Below are 22,763 nucleotides of genomic sequence, written 5' to 3' on the forward strand. Positions count from 1 at the left end.
ATGTTATTTATTTATTTTTATGTTGGCAGGGTTCACACACTAGCTGAATTTGCAGAGCTAGCGCGCAAACTAAAGCAAACATTAACTATCAAGCTAGCTAGTACCTATTCATTTATGTGGCGTCGTCAAAGATGGAATCTTTGCTATCATCATTTTATTCCAAGATCAGCATGCAGCTGTAGTGCTTCGACGTCCCTGTGATAAGGTTAGCGATAAACTGAAGTCCAAACTGAACAGAACAGAACTACACTCTCTTCTACCATTGTCTTAAATATTATAATGGTCTCGTTGCAAAAGATAAATTGTCGCTAGTGAACTTTTTTTATTTTATTTTATTTAACCTTTATTTACCAGGTAGCAAAGATTATAGCAAACACACAGAAACGGAATTGGTGCTCGCTAGCTTTACAAATTCGCTATTGTTGGAAGCCAGCCAATATGAAACAAACTATTTAAATTACAAAAGGTTGCAGCATGTGTTGTGTAAATGTGTGTGTGTGCAGCTAGGCCAGCCAGCCAGCCAGGTAGAAAAATGGCGAACATTTAGAAGAAGACGGACATCAAGAGTATTTGTCAGTACACCAAAACGCATAGTAAGAACTCTAGTATCCTAATATCTCAAAGACTAGTTGATAAAATGTTCATAAGAAAGAAGTGAAATGCTAATGGAAATGTTTCACAATGATGTCATTAGGCAGAGCAGGCAACAGATGGCACACAGACAGCAGAGCTGGGGACAGATATGCAGGGACAGACTGGCAGACAGGGAGTCTCGGTAAGTTTGTTGAGTCTTGTTTTGGCCAACATTATGAAAGGTTCTCAATTTTTTTGACTTGTAAAATAGGGACATAATTGGAAATGCCATGGATACCCCCACTCTCAACTTAAACTGGTGACTAAACTAAGATTTGTTTACGGCAATGGTATGCTGTTGTGATTAATTGTGTAGTTTTGGGTACCGGTAGTTAGGAGTACGGCAAACACCTATATATTTCTAGGAGACAGACTGAGTCAGTTAGGGTAGTGAAAGGGAAAGAGCCAGGGAGAGAGACTTCAGAGGCAGTGTCACAGCCACGGCAGGACCAAGTGTCACCTTGTTGCCAGCAGCACCAGTATAGGGGACAGTGGCACAGCATTGTCCAGTTACCACAGTGATGGCACAAAACCATATCAGCCACACCCACAATTTATAGAACCGCAAACTCTTGCCAACAGAGGTGTTGACGTTTCAAGAGAGATGGTTCGCGTTCCCCTGGCTACATTATAATCCATCAATAAAGGAGTGTTGTGTTTTCACTGTAGCCAAGGGTTTTCAAGCCAGCCATCTTTTGGCCAAAGAGCTGATGCTGCCTTCATTAGTGCAGGATTTAGGAACTGGAGAAAAGCCATTGAAAAATTCACAGCACATCAAAATTGCCAAACCCACCGCCACTTTGTAATTGTAACAGCACACCAGCTAAATCCAATCAGTGTCCAGTTATGTCCAGCGCGTGGGGTAAACAGCAGGATGACGCAAGGCATTGCTTGATGAAAATTGTTAGTTCGGTGCGGCATGTAGTAAGATAGGGACAAGCCTTTAGAGGCCACACGGATGACAGTGGGAATTTATACCAGATTTTGAAACTTAGGGCAGAAGAGGATGATCCCATTTTACTGAAGTGGTTAACAGACGTACCACAATGTGCACAGGCCCAAAGCACAGAATGAAATTCTGAACATCTGGCCAATAGTCATTCGAGGCATTGCAGCTGAGATTAGGTCTCTTCCGATTGTACAATTTTCATTAATTGTTGATGGTACTCAAAATGTCTCTGGTGCTGAACAGGAGAATGTCTGTCTGCGTTATGGTGCATGACCATCTCCCTCACAAGGAGTTTATTGGGCTATACAGGGTGTCGGAGACAACAGGCGAGGGCATTGCAAAGTGCCAACTGATGTGTTGTTGAGGAAACCCGCAAACATATGCTCGGTTCTTTTGTTCAGTATGTGTGTAAGCAGTGGTTCTCAACCTTTTTGGGGTACTGGAACCCTGCATATTTTGAGGAAGGCAGGCAAGGTTTTGAGCGGTCCTCAGGGACCTCCACCCCCTCTATATTATATGTAAACTTACTGAAACCTTGTGGTACTGACTACATTCATTACACTTTTTTTTCACGGACCCTTGCAATTAGTCCATGGACCCCTGTTTGAGAACCCATGGTGTAATTGATAGTTGTTCTTTTGTTTAGTAGTTTTCAGTACACTTACAAATGATTTATTTCATGTTATTTTATTTAAAATTGCATACTTTGTGCGACATACTTGTCCATAGCTGCTGTTTGAAGAGTTGAGACACTGACTGAAGTGGTTGTAAGTACGAATACCTGCATACATACTGGACTGGTAAGGAGCACTGCTATAACTATTATTAGTAGTAGAATTATAATGATTTAAACATTTGAACAAGTTGGGAAAACCCTTCAGTTAACTACTGTACCTATCAATTATCCAGTTGTAGGAATTATGGTTCCTCAATATACATTTAACAACGTATGCTATGTGTTACAGCACTACTTTTGGTGTCCCCCTCAGGAATTGCTCTTGAGAAAATTTAATGTAATTGTCCCCTCCAAGGTTGATCTCAGATTTTCGCCCCTGGGCCTGAGGGCACACACTTAGCGTGTTGTGAATTCTGTAATGAATATATTGTAATGTTTTAAAAATGGTATAACTGCCTTAACTTTGCTGGACTCCAGGAAGAGTAGCTGCTGCCTTGGCAGGAACTAATGGGGATCCATAATAAACTCTAGGAAGAGTAGCTGCTGCCTTGGCAGGAACTAATGAGGATCCATAATAAATACAAAATACAACAACAAAAATAAAAAAAATAAAAAATATGAGCCCTGGTTTTATTTTTTAACAATACACAAGCACAATATTTCATACTGTAAATGTTTTATACATCTGATGCCTTTATGAGCACATGGTTAAGCGTCTTCTCTCTATTAAATCGGCAAACGGATTGTCTTAACTGTAAAGAGCCTTGTTAACCGAATACTTGTTTGTCTGTCTGCCTGCCACTTATAGAAGATACATTAGGCCTATGTTAAACACATGCTGTATTTGTCACTTTAGAAGTGACATTTGTCTTTTGTCACATATTATATAGGTCTGTTTTTCTGTCCAAATATTTTATGTGGGGTAAACTAAATGAAGGAGAGGCATGTTAGCCACACAACAAAATGTTCCATAACTTTGTGTCTAGTTTTTGCACGACACAAGATTGTCTCTCACTGTCTGTGTCATAAATTGTTTGTCTAGATTTTGCATGAGTGTCTGTGTCTTCTAATGAGGATGAATATGGTGTGTCATGGAGTTGGTGTAACTCTTACCCTCCAGTCTCTCATTTCAGAGCAGCTTTTTTTGGAATAGAGGTTTAGCTAATAGCCATAGGCATTGGAACACATGTGCACTGTGGCTTCACTGTTGCTTCACTTGGATATATCCATTTCAGAGTGTCTATGTGAAACAAATTATGTTTACATGTCACATGCCTCTGTGGTCGAAAGGGATAGAAAATCATAGAGGGGCCGATGCGTTCCCAAGCTGGGGCTGACCCTCTTTAAACTCCCAAGCTGGGGCTGACCCTCTTTAAACTCCCAAGCTGGGACTGACCCTCTTTAAACTCCCAAGCTGGAGCTGACCCTCTTTAAACTTCCAAGCCTGGGATCTGAAACCCTCTCTTAAACTTCCGACAGCCGGAGCTTGACACCCTCTTTAAACTCCCAAGCTGGGCTGACCCTCTTTAAACTCCCAAGCTGGGACTGACCCTCTTAAAATTCCCAAGCTGGGCTGGACCCTCTTTAAACTCCCAAGCTGGGCTGACCCCTCTTTTAAACTCCAAGCTGGGAACCCTCAGCGGACCCCTCTTTAAACTCCCAAGCTGGGGGCTAACCCTCTTATACCTCCCAAGCTGGAGCTGACCCTCCTTTAAACTCCCAAGCTGGGGCTGAACCCTCTTTAAACTTCCAAGCTGGGACTTCCCTGAACCCTCTTTAAACTTCCAAGCGGGGACTGACCCTCTTTTAAACTCTCCCAAGCTGGGAGCTGACCCCTCTTTAACTCCCCAAGCTGGGACCTAGAACGACCTCCTTTAAACTCCCAAGCGCTGGAGCTGACCCTCTTTTAAATACTCCTTGCTGGAGCTGACCCTTTTAAACTCCTTGCTGGGGCTGACCCTCTTTGAACTCCCTGCTGGGGCTGACCCGATTTGAAACTCCTTGCTGGGGCTGACCCTCTTTGAACTCCTTGCTGGGGCAGACCCTCTTTAAACTCCCAAGCTGGAGCTGACCTCTTTTACTCCCAAGCTGGAGCTGACCCTCTTTTAACTCCTTGCTGGGGCTGACCCTCTTTATACTCCTTGCTGGGGCCTGACCTCTTTTGAACTCCTTGCTGGGCAGACCTTGAACTCCTTGCTGGGGCAGACTCTCTTTGAACTCCTTGCTGGGGCTGACCCTCTTTGAACTCCTTGCTGGGGCAGACCCCTTGGGACGGCTTCTGCTATGCTTGACTCTGGGCCTAGAACTTGGAGGCAAGGCATGGTCCAACCCTAGCTCTGAGATTCCCCGCCATGTCATCATTGCTCCACCCCAGATTGTCTGACTTTGTGATTCCTCTGTTCTCTGATGGGCCAAAGAGGAAATTCTCTTAGCAATTGCCCCTCCTCCTCTCTCTCTATCACATACATGCATTGCACCCGCATAACACTACAAACAGCAAATACTGCTGAGAGTCCCACCGTGGCAAACGTGGCACAACGGGTGCAAAATGTCAGTGACAGAAACACATACAAAGAGACCACTTCATAGCTGCGAGAGCAATGCTCTGGAGAACAGCTGGGACATGATGGCATAGTGTAAAATAGTCCTCTGTCATCACAAACACAGAATCATTTCTCTGTCTCTCTCACACATGCACCCACACCGGAGAGGAAGGAGGAGAGACAGAGATAGACACCCACAGGGGAGAGGAAGGAGGAGAGACAGAGACAGACACCCACAGGGGAGAGAAGGACAGAGGACAGAGACAGACACCCACAGGGGAGAGGAAGGAGGAGAGACAGAGACAGACACCCACAGGGGAGAGGAAGGAGGAGAGACAGAGACAGACACCCACAGGGGAGAGGAAGGAGGAGAGACAGAGACAGACACCCACAGGGGAGAGGAAGGAGGAGAGAATCCAGAGACAGACACCCACAGGGGAGTGAGCATATACCACTGGTATGGCAGTGCTCCCATACGGCCCCCAGAGGGGGAATATTACAGCCAGTATCACACTCTGCTCACTATAATTACATATGGCTTTTTTATACTATACACTGCACGTGTATGTTGTAAATGCCCTTCTTTATAATTTGACTCCAACCATTCAATTGGATTGTGGATTAGTCCTTTTGGGATATTTAAGCAAGGCCCAAGGGGGTGTGGTATATGGCCAATATACCACGGCTAAGGGCCGTTCTTAAGCACAACGCAATACAGAGTGGCTGGACACAGCACTTAGCCGTGGTATATTGGCCATATACCACAAACCCTGAGGTGCCTTGTTGGTATTATGAACTGGTTACCAACGTAATTAGAACAGTAAAAATACATGTTTTGTCATACCTGTGGTATACGGTCAGATATACCACGGCTGTCAGCCAATCAGCATTCAGGCGCAAACCACCCAGTTTATATAACTACTGTAGATAAGTAATGACCCTTTATTGATGTGAAAGGACTTGTGGGTATCAAGGGTTAAAGAGGATAAAGAAAAATATAAATATGTGAGTTTTCAGTCTCAGCAGAGGACATACTGTAAAGTTAGATTCAAATTATAAACTGGGTGGTTCAAGCGCTAAATGCTGATTGGGTGACAGCCGTGGTATATTAGACCGTATACCACGGGTATTTTGTTGGCCACCATTGAAAGTCTTTCAAAATGCTCATAATTTGACCTTTAGATGATCAATTGACATGATTGAATATGGTGTAGAAAGTAGAAACTTTTAAACAAATATTTTAACATCCATCAAGTCATTTCACTGTACTTGAATGTGTGTACAGGAATAGCCTGCCATCTACTGGGGAAGAACTGTTACAATATCTAAGGTGCATTGTAAGGTGCATCTTGCAAGCACCTTATCAACACCCGTGTAAATATAACCATCTTAGTTTTCCTTATGTATTTGTGACCTCAACTAGTTGAATATTCACAGGTATCGAACAGATTAAAGGTAACATTAAAATGTGAGCTAAAACAGCCTTTATTTGTTTTATTTACAAAGAATACAAAACATGCCTCCAAAGTGTTTCGTAGTTTTGAAACAGGAATGCATTCACACGTTACATGTAATTAACAACACTCCCGTCCTCTTCATCTGGGATGGAGACACACCTAGGACACACAGCAGAGAACAAATGTTTTAAAGATGTAAGTTGACGGTTTGTTAAAAATGGCAACAATTATAGAGGAAGAATTTATTCTGTAGTATCTAAACATCTGAGGCTCATATAAGTCAGTCAAGAAAGAATTCAATGGAATTCATTCCTAGCAGGTAGTAAATCAGTTTAGTACATGACTAAGCACAGCAAATGACTGTTTATTTACCTGGTAAGGACAGAAGTCCCCTTTCTCACTTGTGGTGAGTCTTCCTTCCAGACGCAGCTTCGTTGCGGCCTTGTTTCAAACCCTGTAAGAGACAAACTATTAAAACAGTTCCTTTTGCATTGAAGAACCAGTTTACTCCTGGTATTGATTTCAAAATTAATGTCCGATCAATCATCACACGTGATCCAATCACGTCCCAGATTTTGTCGGAACGTGAATGCAACCTAATGTACACACATAGAAGCCACAATGTGTATTAAACAGGAATTGCTTTGATGTAATAAACCTATCAACAGTATGCAAGACAGGATGCGAAAGGGATGTAACTGTACCAGGTAGTATCCAGTGTGGTAACCACTCATGTACCAGGCGAGCAGCATACTGCCCAGAGCCTCATCATCTCCGTCTGGACTCATGGGGGGAGGGGGAGGGATCATCTGACAGAGACAAAACACGTTCAGACGAAGGAATCTATCGTAACGTTGCAGAGATAAATGTCCTAACAAAACACTGCTCAGTAAGCTCCATGTGTGTTCTCTATCAGCAACACTAAACAGTCGAGAGGGAGTTTAACTCTTTATTCAGACTGTAAGGAAGATCAGAGTGGGAGACAGGCAAGTGGAGAAACAGTGGGAAAGGTGGAAGCAGGGACTTAGCTCTGCACCAGAGAAAATATTTCTGCACTCCATCTTACCGGTGGCCCACAGGGCATCATAGGAGGCCATCCTGGAGGGGCGGGCCTGGAGGCCCCAGGTCGCCTTGAGTTTCCCTGTAGACAGAACAACAACTTCAATGTGCAGCACACTCCATTGTCAAAGGATTCATTCCATTATCACTTACAGGGGTTTTATATTTAAATTCCCAGCTCGGCATCTTTAGCAACTTCCAAATGATAACAAAATTCACCTAAATTCCATCATTTGTTAGGTCTTTTATTTCCTTGGAGTAATGTATTCTTACATTTACATTTCAGTCACTTAGCATTCAACTGGTGTCTGGGTAAGACAACCACATATCAAAAAATGTAAGATAAAATGCATGGACGAATAGTGACTGACAACCTACAATTAGGATCTGCTTACCATTCTGAAGCCAGGCATTGGAGGGGGACCTGGGGGAAAGCCAGGAAAGCCTGGACCCGACATTGGAGGTCCTTTAGGGGATTTGAATTTGGGTTTAGAGCGTGGCACATGACTGTGAGGGTGTGGGGCGGACGACCTGTCGCTCTCCTCTGTAGAAGACTCTGCTTCTTTAACCTGCATTACAGAAAGAGACACGAACACTGACAAAATGTTTCCAGTCAGATGTGTTCAAGGGGCTGAATACATAAATGGTGGTCCACTAGCCTGGTGGAACCAGCCTGATCTAGTTCACGTGCAGTAAAACAGTATGGTGAATGCAGCGATCAACCTCACAAACAGCCTAAACGTACCTTACTGGGGGTTTCCTCATCTACCTCTGAGCTCTCTATCAGAAGGTCACATAGGTTCTGCTCCTCCTCGTTCCCATAGTGTGTGAACACAACTATACAGGTGCCCCTCTGCTCTTCTATGGATGAGATCGTGGCAGCGTACAAATTGCCATCTTTAGACCAGTAGGCACAGCAGGGGTCTCCGACTCGCCACTACAACACGTTGTATAACTGTTAGACTAGACCCATTAAAGGAACAGTTAACAGATCATTTTTAATGGGTTGTTGTGTTCTTATAACGTACCACCTACCTCTTTATCCAGAGGAGCATTGCTTCTCTTTCTGCTGCGGTTGTTTCTGTTGTTTTTTCGTTTCTTTCCAGGGTTGTCTCTCTCTGAGCTTTGTGTGTCCTCCTCACCTTTCAGGGCAGTCTGACAGTCACGATCAATAGTTAAAAAATAATCCAAATGTGAGCATGACAGAGGGATAATAGAACATTTTCAAGGACACTTTTCTGAGTTGCTGCTTTAGGAGACATGTCTACAACACACTGTAGCTGTACATGCATGGTTCCCAACCTAAGTATCAAAACCATTCTAACAAAGAGGAAAATAAGACTTGTTTTATTTGCAGAATACTGTCAATGAGGTGGCAAACAAAGTTATAACACTGTAAAGGCACCTTAAATGATGCAACTGCTTTGTCGTAGGCCTTTATCAGTGCAGTGTCATCCCAAATGTCTGAATCGTCACTCTGGGAAAATAAGAAAATGAGTTTAAGAGCAATCGACCATCTAAGTAACTTTTACATAGCAAATGCTTTCTATTTATCTACTAGCAAGACAGCTAAAGCCAGCTATCCAAGATTCCATCTAGCCAGTCGTGATGCACTGGCACTGCTCTATATTCATACATAATAAATGGGTCATAGCCTGGCCAGCTGGTTATCTAACTAACTAGCATCTAATCATACAACATGGCCAGCTGATCATTTTTTATCTAATGTCAGTCACTTTCCTAGATCCCTGCTAACCAGATATCTAATTGAAACTGTTTTGGGAATGGGTCATCAGACTTGAGTGACTGATGCTGGCATATCTGCTGGCAAACTGCCTTGTTACCACTAACAATGATAACTAACCCTTCACTGAAACTCTGGTGCAGTGTTGTGGAGGATACTCTGAAAATATTGTTTACTAAGATTCTAGCGGACTAAACTCCATTCTATGGTGAACGAAGTATCAAGATGCCAATTACTTAAAATTGGAACTTAATCTACACTAAAGCTCCCATTAAAAAAGTGTTTACTTCGCTAACTAAATGTTCATTAAAAAAAGTAGTTCACTACATCCAAACTAATGTGTGAAACATTATCATATCAAAAAAGTAATTACACTACTGAAAACACTACTGTTCCAAGATTTGAATTTAGTTAAACTACCACCAAGCTACTGCAAAACGTAGTTAAATTACAAGTTTAACTCGATATAACGTTAGCTAGTTCAATACTCCCCAACACTGCTCTGGTGCCAGGTTTAGACCCAATAGCTAGCTATTAACTAGCTAATGTTAGCTAGTTGGTATCTAGCCAATCAGCAAACAACTAGTAAACCAATCTACGCACTTAGCTAATTATGTACTGACTGAGTAGCTACATAATTGATAACTTACTTGTGCAGCTCCACGAGCAAAAAGCACATCTTTACACCTATGTGCCATGAATACGCAGAAATATGGCTGCTCTCACAGCTTTGATAGTCCCTAGCTACTGAAGCAACGTGCGTCGCTGGCTGACGTTCATAAATAATGATGACGTAGAAAAACTGCGACAAAAATTGTTAGCACGTTGGCTTGGGAACGAAATAAGACTTTTGTTTACCTAGCTAGATTTGCTTGCAAGTCGTGATTTGTTGGCCAAAACGATGATAGATCATGCTTTAGGTTCTTTGGGTGCTCAGATTGTCTTGGCTGCGTCCAGTGATGAGAATCATCCCCCAGAAAACATTATTGACGGGTGAGACAGGTTTATTTATTTACTCTTTTTAAAATATAATTTAGAACCTCTGTGCCTATCTGGTAACGTTATGCTTTTAGCTGACGTTAGATAGCTAGCTAAACTAACCTAAACTTCCTGTATGTCAGAGTAGCTAGCTACTTGCTTTGTTGTTAAAATCAAGATAAAAAGCTACTAGCTATGGTAGCGTGAGAAGAGCTAGCGAGCTAACGTTATCAGTCTTGTACAGACACCCAACAATATTTCCACACAAAGCCAACATCCTTTTGCTATACAATGTAATGTTACACCAGTCAGTAACGCACAGCCAGCAGCCCCATGCCACACCATACCTTGATACGTCACTTTCTCTCTTCTCAGGAACACTGAAACATTTTGGATGTCCACTGGAATGTTTCCACAGGAGTTCATAATCCGCTTCGCTGAATCTATGAAAATTGCCCTTGTGACAATGCACTGTTATAATGGTATGAAACAAGGTCAAAAGTTAACGTATCAAATGGCACACTGTCTAGACCTAAGTATTGGTGTATGTTTAGTTACTACAGTTTGATCGTGTTGCTTGAAATGTATCCGTTATTTTGTTCTCATTGTCTTTCAGTTAAGACTCTTAAAATTGAGAAGAGCATCTCAGATGATGCTACTGACTTTGAAGCTATTTCAGAAAAAGGTAAGCAAAGCCACTCTACGGATCCACAGTGCCTCAAAGCAAATGAAGTCTGCCTTTCAAAGCAGTATTGTAATCTTCATTGCATCTTGTTTCAGAATTTGAACACACAGAGGGGCATCTTCAAACAAATGATTTTCCAGTGAGTTGACTTCCTATTCTAATCTACATAATGTTCTACATGGTACTACAAAGTGTCTGCAAATGGCATATACTGTATATACACGTGACTTTGAGTGGTTTGAACTACTCTTGTTTTCTCTTTACAGCTAAATGGAACGACTGCAACACACTTGCGCTTCATCGTTACCTCTGGATATGACCATTTTGTCTCGGTACACAGGGTCAGTGTAGAGTGATGAAATATATAGTACCTTCTCATAATGTACTTATTAAGGAGTTTGTCTGAATATCTAATATGTTTTACATTGCATCATTTTGTTGTTGTTTATACCTTTTTTGTAATGAAACAGGATTTAATGTTACAATCACCTGAGGCACAATTAATAGTTTGTTTCATTCTAGCTGTTCACCAAATCCAAATTGCAATACAATTTGTTCAATAAATCTGACTACTGCTGTAATCTGCTAACAGTTGCATTTGATCCAAAGCTTATGGTGACAGTTGATGTGAAGTGAAACAAGGCAGTATTCAAACTTCAAAGGTTTTTCTGCTGTAGACGTGTCATCAGTGTGTCCGTCATCCCACTATATTGTTAAGGATTTTCTTCACTCATGCATTTGTGTGCTGCAGAGGTAGCCTGGCCAAAGATGGATTTTCAGAAGACATTTTAAGTTTACTAAACAGTGTATTATTGGGGAATAATCTCATACTTCCTGTGGAGTGAAAGTGTTTTAAAACCACAGGCTGAAATAACGCCCACTTTCCAAACTTACATTATTGCGCAATTAAAAATCTGCTCATGTGCAAGGATTCAATGTCACACATAGAGGGTTCGCAAATCATTATAGGAAAACATCATACTGCATAAATTGTGACAACAAATCCTTGTTGGTTTTATACACAGTCACATGTTAAAATTGTTTTCACAGACTAGAGATAACAATCATTGGTTTTACAAAGGCCTTGTATCAGCACTGAAGTTAGGGCAATCGTACTGGAGGGCAATATTCTAATCTAGATAATCACTGATTTGATACATATAGAAATGTATGGGGAAACATGTTACCGACACTGCATAATCAGACAACCTGATGGAGATTCAGGAGTCATCTATTCTGAACCTGAAATCATTCCAGCACTTCAAAGCTTTTTATTATTTTTATTATTTAACTAGGCAAGTCAATTAAGAGCAAATTCTTATTTACAATGACGGCCTACTCCGGACAACATATATAGGATTGAGGTCAGGGCTTTGTGGTGGCCACTCCAATACCTTGACTTTGTTGTCCTTAAGCCATTTTCCACAACTTTGGAAGTATGCTTGGGGTCATTGTCTATTTGGAAGACCCTTCCAAGTGACCAAGCTTCAACTTCCTGACAGATGTCTTGAGATGTGGATATATTGAAGCAACATAATTTTCCTACCTCAAGATGCCATCTATTTTGTTAAGTACACCAGTCTCTCCTGCAGCAAAGCACCCCCACAACATGATGCTGCCACCCCCGTGCTTCAAGGTTGGGATGGTGTTCTTCGGCTTGCAAGCCTCCCCCTTTTTCCTCCAAACATAACAATGGTCATTATGGCTAAACAGTTCTATTTCTGTTTCATCAGACCAGAGGACATTTCTCCAAAAAGTACAATATTTGTCCCCATGTGCAGTTGCAAACCATATTCTGGCTTTTTTATGCCGGTTTTGGAGCAGTGGCTTCTTCCTTGCTGAGCGCCTTTCAGGTTATGTCGATATAGGACTCGTTTTCCTGTGGATATAGATACTTTTGTACCCATTTCCTCCAGCATCTTCACATGGTCCTTTCCTGTTGTTCTGGGATTGCACTTTTCGCACCAAAGTACGTTCATCTCTGGGAGACAGAACGCGTCTCCTTCCTGAGCGGTATGACAGCTGAGTAGTCCCAGGGTGTTTATACTTGCGTACTATTGTTTGTACAGATGAACGTGGTACCTTCAGGTGTTTGGAAATTGCTCCCAAGGATGAACCAGACTTGTGGAGATCTACAATTTGTTTCCTGAGGTCTTGGCTGATTTCTTTTGATTTTCCCATGATGTCAAGCAGAGGCACTGAGTTTGAAGGTAGGCCTTGAAATACATCCACAGGTACACCTCCAATTGACTCAAATGATGTCAATTAGCCTATCAGAAGCTTCTAAAGCCATGACATCATTTTCTGGAATTTTCCAATCTGTTTAAAGGCACAGTCAATTTAGTGTATGTAAACTTCTGACCAGCTGGAATTGTGATACAGTGAATTAAGTGAAATCATTTGTAAACAATTGTTGGAAAAATTACTTGTGTCATGCACAAAGTAGATGTCCTAACCGACTTGCCAAAACTATAGTTTAACAAGAAATTTGTGGAGTGGTTGAAAAACGAGTTTTAATGACTCCAACCTAAGTGTATGTAAACTTCCGATTTCAACTGTAATGTCTTTTACTTAAAGGAAGTTAAATATATATATAAAAAGAGAATACATTTGTTAGTATGAGGTTGTTGTCCATGACTCCATGTTACGTGAATAAGAGCAAAAAAATGTTTATGCACCCGTCATTTAAAGAGAGGGAGAGTAAATATGATACCAGAGGAGGGAAAGATGAAAGTGAAGAGAAAGGAGAAGACAGTGAACATGTGAGGAAAGTTTAAAGTTGTCACTTGATCAATAATCAAGTAAATGTCCACTACGTGTGTTAGACGAGGGATGCAAAGCGGAAACATGACGCTAATGTATGTAACTTGGTAGAAAACAACAATGTACATAGCCATAATTTTTTTTCAGAATATAAAAATATTTATTCTCATGAAGCTGAGAGTAAATATCCATCTCAAGCTGAAGTACAATGTACAAGTGTTTTACGCTTTAAAATGGTACAAAGCTTTTTTTTGTGAGGAAAAATACATATGGATGTATTATTCAGTTGGATTCAATGAAATTAGAATTCATGTTCTAAAATTAATTCTAGAGTTCTGAAAGTGATTAAAAAATAACGTTTACATTTGTAGTAAAAAAAAAAGAAAGTTTTATTTAATAGTATAATATGCATGATATAAAGTTACTTTCTGCTTCGTGTTTCTGCTATTTTCATAAAGAAATATAACTTCAAAATAGTATTTGTCTTTTAATGTAATAACAAAAACAATCACGACCTGTAATATATATATATATATGCTAATGTTTAGGAGTATTATATGTTTGTAAATGGTACTATTTGTAAATGTGGAGTAAATGCAGGGAGTTCAAACCATCACACTTGTAGAAACAAACCTTTAACTTTAAAAAGTTCCCACTTCAAAAAGACAGTTACAAGTAGCATTTTAAATGTACTTGACATTAACATAATGCTATCTATTAGCATCAGATGTACTATAGGAATACCACTCCGCTTGCATAAAAAAAGCTTTAGATAAAACACAGATTATATACACATGCAGTACCACCAGTACAGAAACAAGAAAGACAGTCCCTTACGTTTCAGTTAATTAACATAGAAAACACTGTTAAATGTACCAAGGAAATGACACATTCACACAGACAGTATCGCTTAGTGTAACAATCATCAAAATAGTAGTTGTAGAGGGACTCATTTTGAGCCTGCAGACATCCCGTCTGGTGGTCCCTCTCTTTCCCAGTCCTCCCTCTTGTGAAGGGAACGAAGGAGACATCTTAGTGGACCTCAACTGTGTGTTTCTGCCAGTTAGGAGTCTAACGGGATAAAACAGGAGACACGGTCTTCCACCACAACACAGGCAAGTTGGAATGGGGGCAGATGATAGCATGGAATACAAGAGAAGTTTGTTCATTGTGTGTCTATTGAAGCTAAGGGAGTCTATATATGTAGCAAGTATACTATGGTGTTTTCACTGTAGGGGAATGAGCGTTCAGTCCCTGAGTGTGTATGTGTGTGTGTGTGTGTGTGTCTAGATGGTCTCCACGTAATTGGCTGGAAAGAGTCCCTGGCGTCCATCTTTAGTGCAGCCCCGCCACCAGGCCTTGTCCACGGTCTCCACCGCACTTATGATGTCACCTGGCTCAAAGGAGATCTCTGATTCATCCTCTGTGAGAAAAGAGAAAGGCAAGTTTAACACTCAGAGAGAATCATAGTTTGCGTCTGTGTGTATGTGTAGGTGTGCATGTGTGTCCATGGTTACACTGAGAACTGACCTGCTTGGTAGTCATAGAGAGCTCTTACACACGCCTGAAACAGAGAAAAACAATCATGAATGGCCCCTGTCTGAGGAAAATGTCACAATTCACTATTTTTCCCATTGCAGAGCCCTCGCCTGGTTGTCATCGACATGACATTCATATTAAATTAGTCAGTGTTTTTCAATCCTGGTCCTGGAGAACGAAAGACCAGCACTAACACATATTTTATAACTTATCAACTAATCATCAAGTCTTTTTATTAATACTGGGCTGGAACAAAGGTCTGCACACCATGTGGGTCTCCAGGACCGGGTTTGAAGCCCAGTAGTGAATAGGATGGCAGGTGGCAGGGTACATATGACTTTGTGTGTTTCCATACCTCTTGTCCATTCTCTGAAATCTCCTGGACCTCATTCTCTTCAACAAAGTCCTCCTCCTCTTCATCAAAACAAACAGCCAACTCTGGAGTACCTTGGTCCCTTTCAGGTGGACTCATAGATCGCTCTGGAAAAGAGGAACCATGATAGTGGTTGGATTTTGGTTCCCTACCCTATGTTAAGCAAGTGTGTACTTTTCAATCGACTTCATGGATTTAAAAGCCCACGAGGAAGAGGATTCCTGGAAAAGGATAGGGAATTGCAATGTAGGCTTCTGGTATGTCTATTCTATGTTATCTCATCAACATGAAGAGTTCATTCAGTTTGAGAGCAACTTGGGTAATGTAGGCTAGTGTGGATACCTCTCTGGATGAGTGGGGTAACATACCTGTACCATTGTGTTCCACCAACTCCTCCTCGTCTGTCACCCCATTGGTGGACGGGACCACAACCTTTTGTGTGATTAGCTGAAGAATAACCTCTGCATCTGAAACATAACATATCAGTGGTTAGATTGTGTCAGTGATGTGTCACACACTTTTCCACAACCTTCTCATTACATAAAACTCTTCTTCTCTTTCAATTGTTGTATTTAGCCTGTTAAATTATTTTATATTTTTTATAATAGGACAGGCCTATACGAGATACAAAAAAACATACACTAATGGTCAAAAGTTTTAGAACACCTACTCATTCAGGGTTTCTCTTTATTTTTACTATTTTCTATATTGTAGAATAATAGTGAAGACATCAAAACTATAAAATAACACATATGGAATCATGTAGTAACCAAAAAAAGTGTTAAAACAAATCAAAATATATTTGAGATTTGAGATTCTTTAAACAGCCACCCTTTGCCTTGAATACAGCTTTGCACACTCTTGCCATTCTCTCAACCAGCTTCATGAGGTAGTCATCTGGAATGCATTTCAAATGCCTTGTAAAAAGTAAATTTGTGGAATTTCTTTCCTTCTTAATGCGTTTGAGCCAATCAGTTGTGTTGTGACAAGGTAGCGGGGTATACAGAAGATAGCCCTATTTGGTAAAAGACCAAGTCCATATTATGGCAAGAACAGCTCAAATAAGCAAAGAGAAANTGTGACAAGGTAGCGGGGTATACAGAAGATAGCCCTATTTGGTAAAAGACCAAGTCCATATTATGGCAAGAACAGCTCAAATAAGCAAAGAGAAACAACAGTCCATCATTACTTTAAGACATGAAGGTCAGTCAATACGGAACATTTCAATAACTTTTTGCAGTCGCAAAAACCATCAAGCGCTATGATGAAACTGGCTCTCATGAGGACCGCCACAGGAATGGAAGACCCAGAGTTACCTCTGCTGCAGAGGATACGTTTATTAGAGTTACCAGCCTCAGAAATTGCAGCCCAAATAAATGCTTCAGAGTTCAAGTAACAGACACATCTCAACATCAACTGTTCAGAGGAGACTGCGTTAAATCAGGCCTTCATGGTTGAGTTGCTCCAAAGTAACAACTACTAAAGGTCACCAATAATAAGAAGAGACTTGCTTGTGCCAAGAAACACGAGCAATGGACATTAGACCGGTAGAAATTTGTCCTTTGGTCTGGAGTCTAAATTGGAGATTTTTGGTTCCAACCGCCGTGTCTTTGTGAGACGCGGTGTGGGTGAACGGATGATCTCTGCATGTGTATTTCCAAACATAAAGACTGGAGGAGGAGGTGTGATGGTGTGGAGGTGCTTTGTTGGTGACACTGTCTGTGATTTTGTTAGAATTCAAGGCACACTTAACCAGCATGGCTACCACAGCATTCTTCAGCGATACGCCATCCCATCTGGTTTGGGCTTAGTGGGACTATCATTTTGTTTTTTCAACAGGACAATGACCCAACACTATTGGCTATTTGACCAAGAAGGAGAGTGATGGATGACCTGGCCTCCACAATCACCCGAAAAAGCATTCCAAGGGCCTCCTGAGTGGCGCAGTGCCACTAGAGATTCTGGGTTTGAGTCCATGCTCTGTCGCAGCCGGCCATGACTGGGAGACTCATGGGGTGGCGCACAATTGGCCCAGCGTCGCTCGGGTTAAGGGTGGGTTTGGCCGGCAGGGATGTCCTTGGCCATCGCACACTAGCGACTCCTGTGGCGGTACGGGCGCAGTGCATGCTGACACGGTCGGCAGGTGTATGGTGTTTCTTCCGACACATTGATGCGGCTGGCTTCTGGGTTAAGTGGGCATTGTGTCAAGAAGCAGTGCGGCTTGGTTGGGTCGTGTTTCAGAGGACGCATGGCTCTCGATCTTCGCCTTTCCCGAGTCCGTATGGGAGTTGCAGCGATGAGACAAGACTAACTACCAAATGTATACCACGAAAATGGGGTAAAAAATATATATATATATTTAAAAAAAAAAGGAAAACCATTCCAGGTGAAGCTGGTTGAGAGAATGCCAAGAGTGTGCAAAGCTATCATCAAGGCAAAGGGTGGCTATTTGAAGAATCTCAAATATAAAATATATATATTTTTGGTTTCTACATGATTCCATATGCGTTATTTCATAGTTTTGATGTCTTTATTATTACTATTTTCTACATTGTAGAATAATAGTAAAGAAAAACTCTTGAATGAGTAGGTGTGTCCAAACTTTTGACCGGTAGTGTACAAAGTATACCTGTTACTGCTGGCTCCTGCTCCTCTTCTGAAAGCTCGACCAGGAATGGCTCAGCAGAGACCTGGCTGTAATCGGATTGGCCCTTCTCTTGTCCAGCTTCCTTTGCCTCCTCTCCTTCCTCTGCCATAGGCTCCTGCACTGATGTAGGGTCTGAATCCTGTGCTGAGCCCTCCCCTCCCTTCTCCATATTTGGGTTTGGCTCTGTACTCTCAATGCTGGGCTCTGGCTCTGCCTGGTCTTCCTCTTCATCTTCATCTTCCTCCACCAGTACAACTTGTATAGCTGTGTACTGCTCTGGAAGAGAGATAATTACCAATGTTGTTTTAAGTGTAGCCATGGTAAACTGAGAACCCACTATAATGGTATGACAGACATCAATGGTCATTCTACAGTAGGCTGTGTGTATGATGGGGAACTACCTGTTGGCTGCAGTGGACTCTCTGGCACAGAGGCACTAGGAGGCTGTGGTGCTGAGACAGGCTTCAGGGAAACTAGGGGATAGGGGAAGCGNCTACCTGTTGGCTGCAGTGGACTCTCTGGCACAGAGGCACTAGGAGGCTGTGGTGCTGAGACAGGCTTCAGGGAAACTAGGGGATAGGGGAAGCGTTCAGGCTGGGACTGGGGAGAGTGGGGCAGGAACTGGGCCTGGAGCTGGTTCTCTAGAGGGGAGGTGGGGGACACGTTGGCAAGGAGACCTGGAGAGGCTGGGAGGGCAGAGGGCTGGGTTTGGAGCTGAAACTGGGGGTTGGGTGATGGGAGAGTAGCCTGGGCTGAGACAGGTGGGGCAGAGTGGAGGGCCGATTTCGGAGGGGACACCAGGGGCGCGCGAGGGCTCTGGGAAGAGGTGCTTGGGCGGAAGATGGGGCTGGGCGGGGACATGGTGCGGTGGAAGGGGGAGGTTGGGAAGCGGGAGAAGGGTGAGACCAATGTGGGACTGCGGGGGGAAGTGGGGATGGGGCTGTCCGATTTCCCAAAGTTGAATGCTGTGTCAGTCAGGCTGCGCTGGTACCGCCTTAATGGAGGTTTGCCTGTGTGGAGAGAGAGGGAGGGAAGAAAGACCAACATGAAGAAATACACTGCAACCAGGCAGATAATGGTTGTTAAGGTTCATGCATGATTGACTGTTACTGGCTTAATCACACATTGCGTAGAGCCACTTGTGGTTTGTCAACGCTTATAAACACACACACACTGGACTTACCTGTGCGGGGGGAGCCGGGGCTGGATGGGCTACGGGATGATACTGATGACAGCTGTCTGAAGAACTCTCTGGGGTTCATGGAGCGCTGTGATACCAGCATTGCTGCCTCCTACAGGTAGGAGGAGGAATCACACCATGCTTTACTGAATGATGTAAAGGAAACTACATGTCTCAATAGTCTAGAGCTGCCTCCTCTACTCCTTCCTCTCCATTCCTTTCCTTCATCTGCGCTGGCTTGACAGAAGCAGACAGGTTCCTATAAAAGGCCATATTCCTTTGACCTATCCTGTGTTTTCAGATCTGTGCAGATGAAGGACAGCAGACTAGGAAAAGAAGCCATTTCAGAGCATTGGGATACATCGTATGCGAGAGGTACAACAGGTAAGGAACTAGTATGTTTAGAGAAGAGTAGGATGGGAGTTGATATGGAGAAGAGAGGTCAGTAAGAGAGAGAGAGGTCAGTAAGAGAGAGAGAGAGGTCAGTAAGAGAGAGAGAGAGGTCAGTAAGAGAGAGAGAGAGGTCAGTAAGAGAGAGAGAGAGGGTCAGTGAGAGAAGAGAGAGGGTCAGTGAGAGAGAGAGAGAGGTCAGTGAGAGAGAGAGAGAGAGGTCAGTAAGAGAGAAGAGAAGAGAGGAAGTCAGTAAGAGAGAGAGAGAGGTCAGTAAGAGAGAGAGAGAGGTCAGTAAGAGGAGAGAGAGGGTCAAGTAGAGAGAGAGAGAGAGGTCAGTAAGAGAGAGAGAGAGAGAGGTCAGTAAAGAGAGAGAGAGGGTCAGTAAGAGAAGAGAGAGGTCAGTAAGAGAGAAGAGAAGAGGTCAGTAAGAGAGAGAGAGGTCGTAAGAGAGAGAGAGAGGTCAGTAAGAGAGAGAGAGGTCAGTAAGAGAGAGAGAGGTCAGTAAGAGAGAGAGAGGTCAGTAAGAGAGAGAGAGGTCAGTAAGAGAGACTCACTGCTGCTTTCTCGATGGACTCGCTGCGTCTGAAGCGAGATCTCATGTCCTCCTCATGCTCTCTCTCCTGCAGCTCCTGCCACACCCAACAGAGGTCAGAGTTCAGACACACGAGTTCAGACACACTTCTGTAGCCCGATAACTTCCTCACTAATTGGTTATTTCTCTCACCCATCTAGATTTCTCCTGTTTCCTCACTTCTGCCTCCAGCTGGACCTGCATTCTCCTGAGAGATACAGAGATGTCAGAGACCTTATGTAGCCTTTCCAATTATGACGACACATTCAATACCTGACATGGCCACAAGAGGATACCCTTGAGTCAGAGATCGTTTGAGTCTTGAGTCAGTGTGTGTGTGTGTCCTAGTCCTGACCTCTGCTCTTCGATCATCTGTAGTTTCTCGTTCATCTTCCTCTCCCTCTCGTCAGCCTCTTTCTGTTCCTTCAAAACTCTCTCTTTCTCCCAACGTCGTCTGTCCTCCACTGCACGCTTCCTCTCCTCTTCCTTCCTCCGCTCCTCCTCACGCTGAGAGAGATGGAACACAATAGATGAAGACTTAATAACAGTTGATAATGTGAACGTTAACGATGTGAAGTGATGTGAACATTGAAGGTAAATACTAAGTCTGTTACATTGATGGATTACTAGAAAATTACCCTCATAGCTTAGACAGTTTATTCTTTTTTTTAAACCTTTATTTAACTACGCAAGTCAGTTAAGAACAAATTCTTATTTACAATGACGGCCTAGGAACAGTGGGTTAACTGCCTTGTGCAAAACGACAGATTTTTACCTTGTCAGCTCGGGTATTCGATCTAGCAACCTTTCGGTTACTGGCCCAACGCTCTAACCACTAGGCTACCTGAGGGTGACTCTGTGCCTGTGTAAACTACCTCTGCACGTGCCCAGAAGGAGTCTCTGTTGGCGCGGCTCATCTCCATGGCAGCGTTAGTCTTCCTGTAGTTAGTGCCCTGTCAACAGAGAGATACAGACGCAGAGGAAAGAGAGTGTTAATGGAGAACAACACTGTATGAACACACAGTTTGTAACTTAGGCTATTGACAAGGTGCCTTGGATGTTTTTAACTCGTGATTGGGAAGAGAAAAAAAAACAGTAAGTACACAGAAAGTACAATTTATGACAAGAGATTAAAACAGACAATCTGAATGTGTGGCACCCTCAATATAAAAGCACAGTTCCAGGATGTGTCCAGGTGTTAGCGCCCCCTCTTGTGGATAGAGATGGTATTGCAAGGGGACCACTCACCACTGTCTCCTTGTCCTTGGACCGACTGCTTCTTCTGACATGCTCTGTCGGGGAGCGGACTTTATTGAGCTCAGCACCTATCTTCTCCTCTGTCACATCCTCCTTACTCTCAGCACTGATAAACACATAGGCCTCCTGAGAGAGAGAGCGAGTGAGTGAGAGTGAGTGTGAGAGTGTGAGTACAATGGGGAGCTGCTACACAGGCATCTGATGTCAAGTCTATAATACACTAGTGACAGGTTGGTTGCTGCATGTTCATCTCTGCCCCAGACAGTGCTCTGATGAACAAGCTTGTTCTGAAATCATCTCAGCATGAAAGATTATTGAAGGGAATCAAGTTGCGGTCCTGAACATTGTTTGACATTCCAAGCGAGGATAATCTTCAGCTGTAAATTGGTCTGCACACTACAGCTGTGCCACAGACACTTTGCATGATGTCACTTGAACCTTTCATGAACTTTCCGGACGAAAGAATGGCATTTTTATTGGCTGCTACAGTATCAAAATGTGTGAAACCTCATCGCTCAGATAGAATTCTGCTCCAGCATTCCAAATGAGAGAAAGGGATATTTTCCCACCTTTTTCATTTACCCCCTGACCCCCTGAAATCATATGTACACACACACACGCACAAACACACACACTCTGAAGTAGTTCTTTGAAAGCTTTTCCCCCCGGCGGGTTCCTCTTGGCTGTGGACTTAGTTGTGTAACAGCTTTAGCGATGAGGACAGAGAGAACAAAACGAGTCTCTGGCTTACACTAGAGAAGACAGGATGAAACGTATCAGTTTGGAAGAGATAGAGTGGAGAGGGAAGAGAGAGGTGTAGAAACAGGAGAGAGAGTGTGTAGGGGGGAGGAAGAGAGAATTCACAGAAAGCACAAGGAAAGTAAAACGGTTGTTGCATATTAGGTGAGGGGGAAGTGGAAAGAGCAGACAGGATGCAGATATTCAACAATGACCAATCCGGACCAGAAAGAGACGGCGATATAGAGGTCGACGTGCGGGTTCCCCGATGAAACAACGGAGGCGAGTAAATCATCCGCCTCTACCCTCTTTTCTATTGATGAATGTACAACCACTGGAGAACAAACTGGATGAGCTCCGTTCGAGACTATCCTATCAACGGGACCTGAAGAACTAAGATCCTATGTTTCTCAGAAAACTTGGCTGAAGAAGGATACGGATAATATTCTAGCTGGTTTTTAATATGAATCGGCAGGACAGAACGGTAACCTCAAGGACGTGGTGTGTGTCTCTTTGTTAACAACAGCTGGTGTGCAAAGTTAAGGTTCTGCTCATCAAAAAAGAAGAAGAAAAGGTTC

The 22,763-nt window shown here is 42.8% G+C and overlaps 3 protein-coding genes across 3 annotated transcripts in view; 1 reads left to right on the forward strand and 2 right to left on the reverse strand.

The window, feature by feature from the left end:
• Positions 1–6,268: 6,268 nt before the first annotated feature.
• On the reverse strand, positions 6,269–9,827 carry smn1 (survival of motor neuron 1, telomeric). Its single transcript, XM_024003198.2, has 9 exons — positions 9,712–9,827; positions 8,723–8,794; positions 8,353–8,472; positions 8,063–8,254; positions 7,713–7,886; positions 7,325–7,399; positions 6,963–7,067; positions 6,631–6,712; positions 6,269–6,417 (listed from the first exon to the last, which is right to left on the reverse strand). Exons 1-8 carry the CDS (start codon positions 9,757–9,759, stop codon positions 6,656–6,658), a joined length of 843 nt encoding a protein of 280 aa, XP_023858966.1. The 5' UTR covers positions 9,760–9,827; the 3' UTR covers positions 6,269–6,417; positions 6,631–6,655.
• Positions 9,828–9,873: 46 nt separating this feature from the next.
• hspb11 (heat shock protein, alpha-crystallin-related, b11) lies at positions 9,874–11,305 on the forward strand. Its single transcript, XM_024003200.2, has 5 exons — positions 9,874–10,054; positions 10,415–10,521; positions 10,656–10,724; positions 10,820–10,863; positions 10,991–11,305. The coding sequence occupies exons 1-5, from the start codon at positions 9,963–9,965 to the stop codon at positions 11,078–11,080; spliced, it is 402 nt and encodes a 133-aa protein (XP_023858968.1). The 5' UTR covers positions 9,874–9,962; the 3' UTR covers positions 11,081–11,305.
• Positions 11,306–13,623: 2,318 nt separating this feature from the next.
• Positions 13,624–22,763, reverse strand: part of LOC111974908 (drebrin-like protein A) — a 51,793-nt gene continuing 42,653 nt past the window's right edge. The window contains exons 5-16 of the mRNA XM_024002979.1: positions 21,439–21,573; positions 21,066–21,143; positions 20,546–20,697; positions 20,344–20,398; positions 20,174–20,248; positions 19,230–19,338; positions 18,544–19,056; positions 18,029–18,322; positions 15,768–15,866; positions 15,382–15,506; positions 15,018–15,051; positions 13,624–14,910 (exon numbers count right to left, since the gene is read on the reverse strand). Of these exons, the coding sequence (XP_023858747.1) occupies positions 14,774–14,910; positions 15,018–15,051; positions 15,382–15,506; positions 15,768–15,866; positions 18,029–18,322; positions 18,544–19,056; positions 19,230–19,338; positions 20,174–20,248; positions 20,344–20,398; positions 20,546–20,697; positions 21,066–21,143; positions 21,439–21,573 (1,806 nt within the window). The 3' untranslated portion in view covers positions 13,624–14,773. The remainder of the gene's footprint in view (positions 14,911–15,017; positions 15,052–15,381; positions 15,507–15,767; positions 15,867–18,028; positions 18,323–18,543; positions 19,057–19,229; positions 19,339–20,173; positions 20,249–20,343; positions 20,399–20,545; positions 20,698–21,065; positions 21,144–21,438; positions 21,574–22,763) is intronic.

The sequence above is a fragment of the Salvelinus sp. IW2-2015 genome, linkage group LG15, assembly GCF_002910315.2.
Source record: "Salvelinus sp. IW2-2015 linkage group LG15, ASM291031v2, whole genome shotgun sequence".
Taxonomy (NCBI): Eukaryota; Metazoa; Chordata; class Actinopteri; order Salmoniformes; family Salmonidae; genus Salvelinus; species Salvelinus sp. IW2-2015.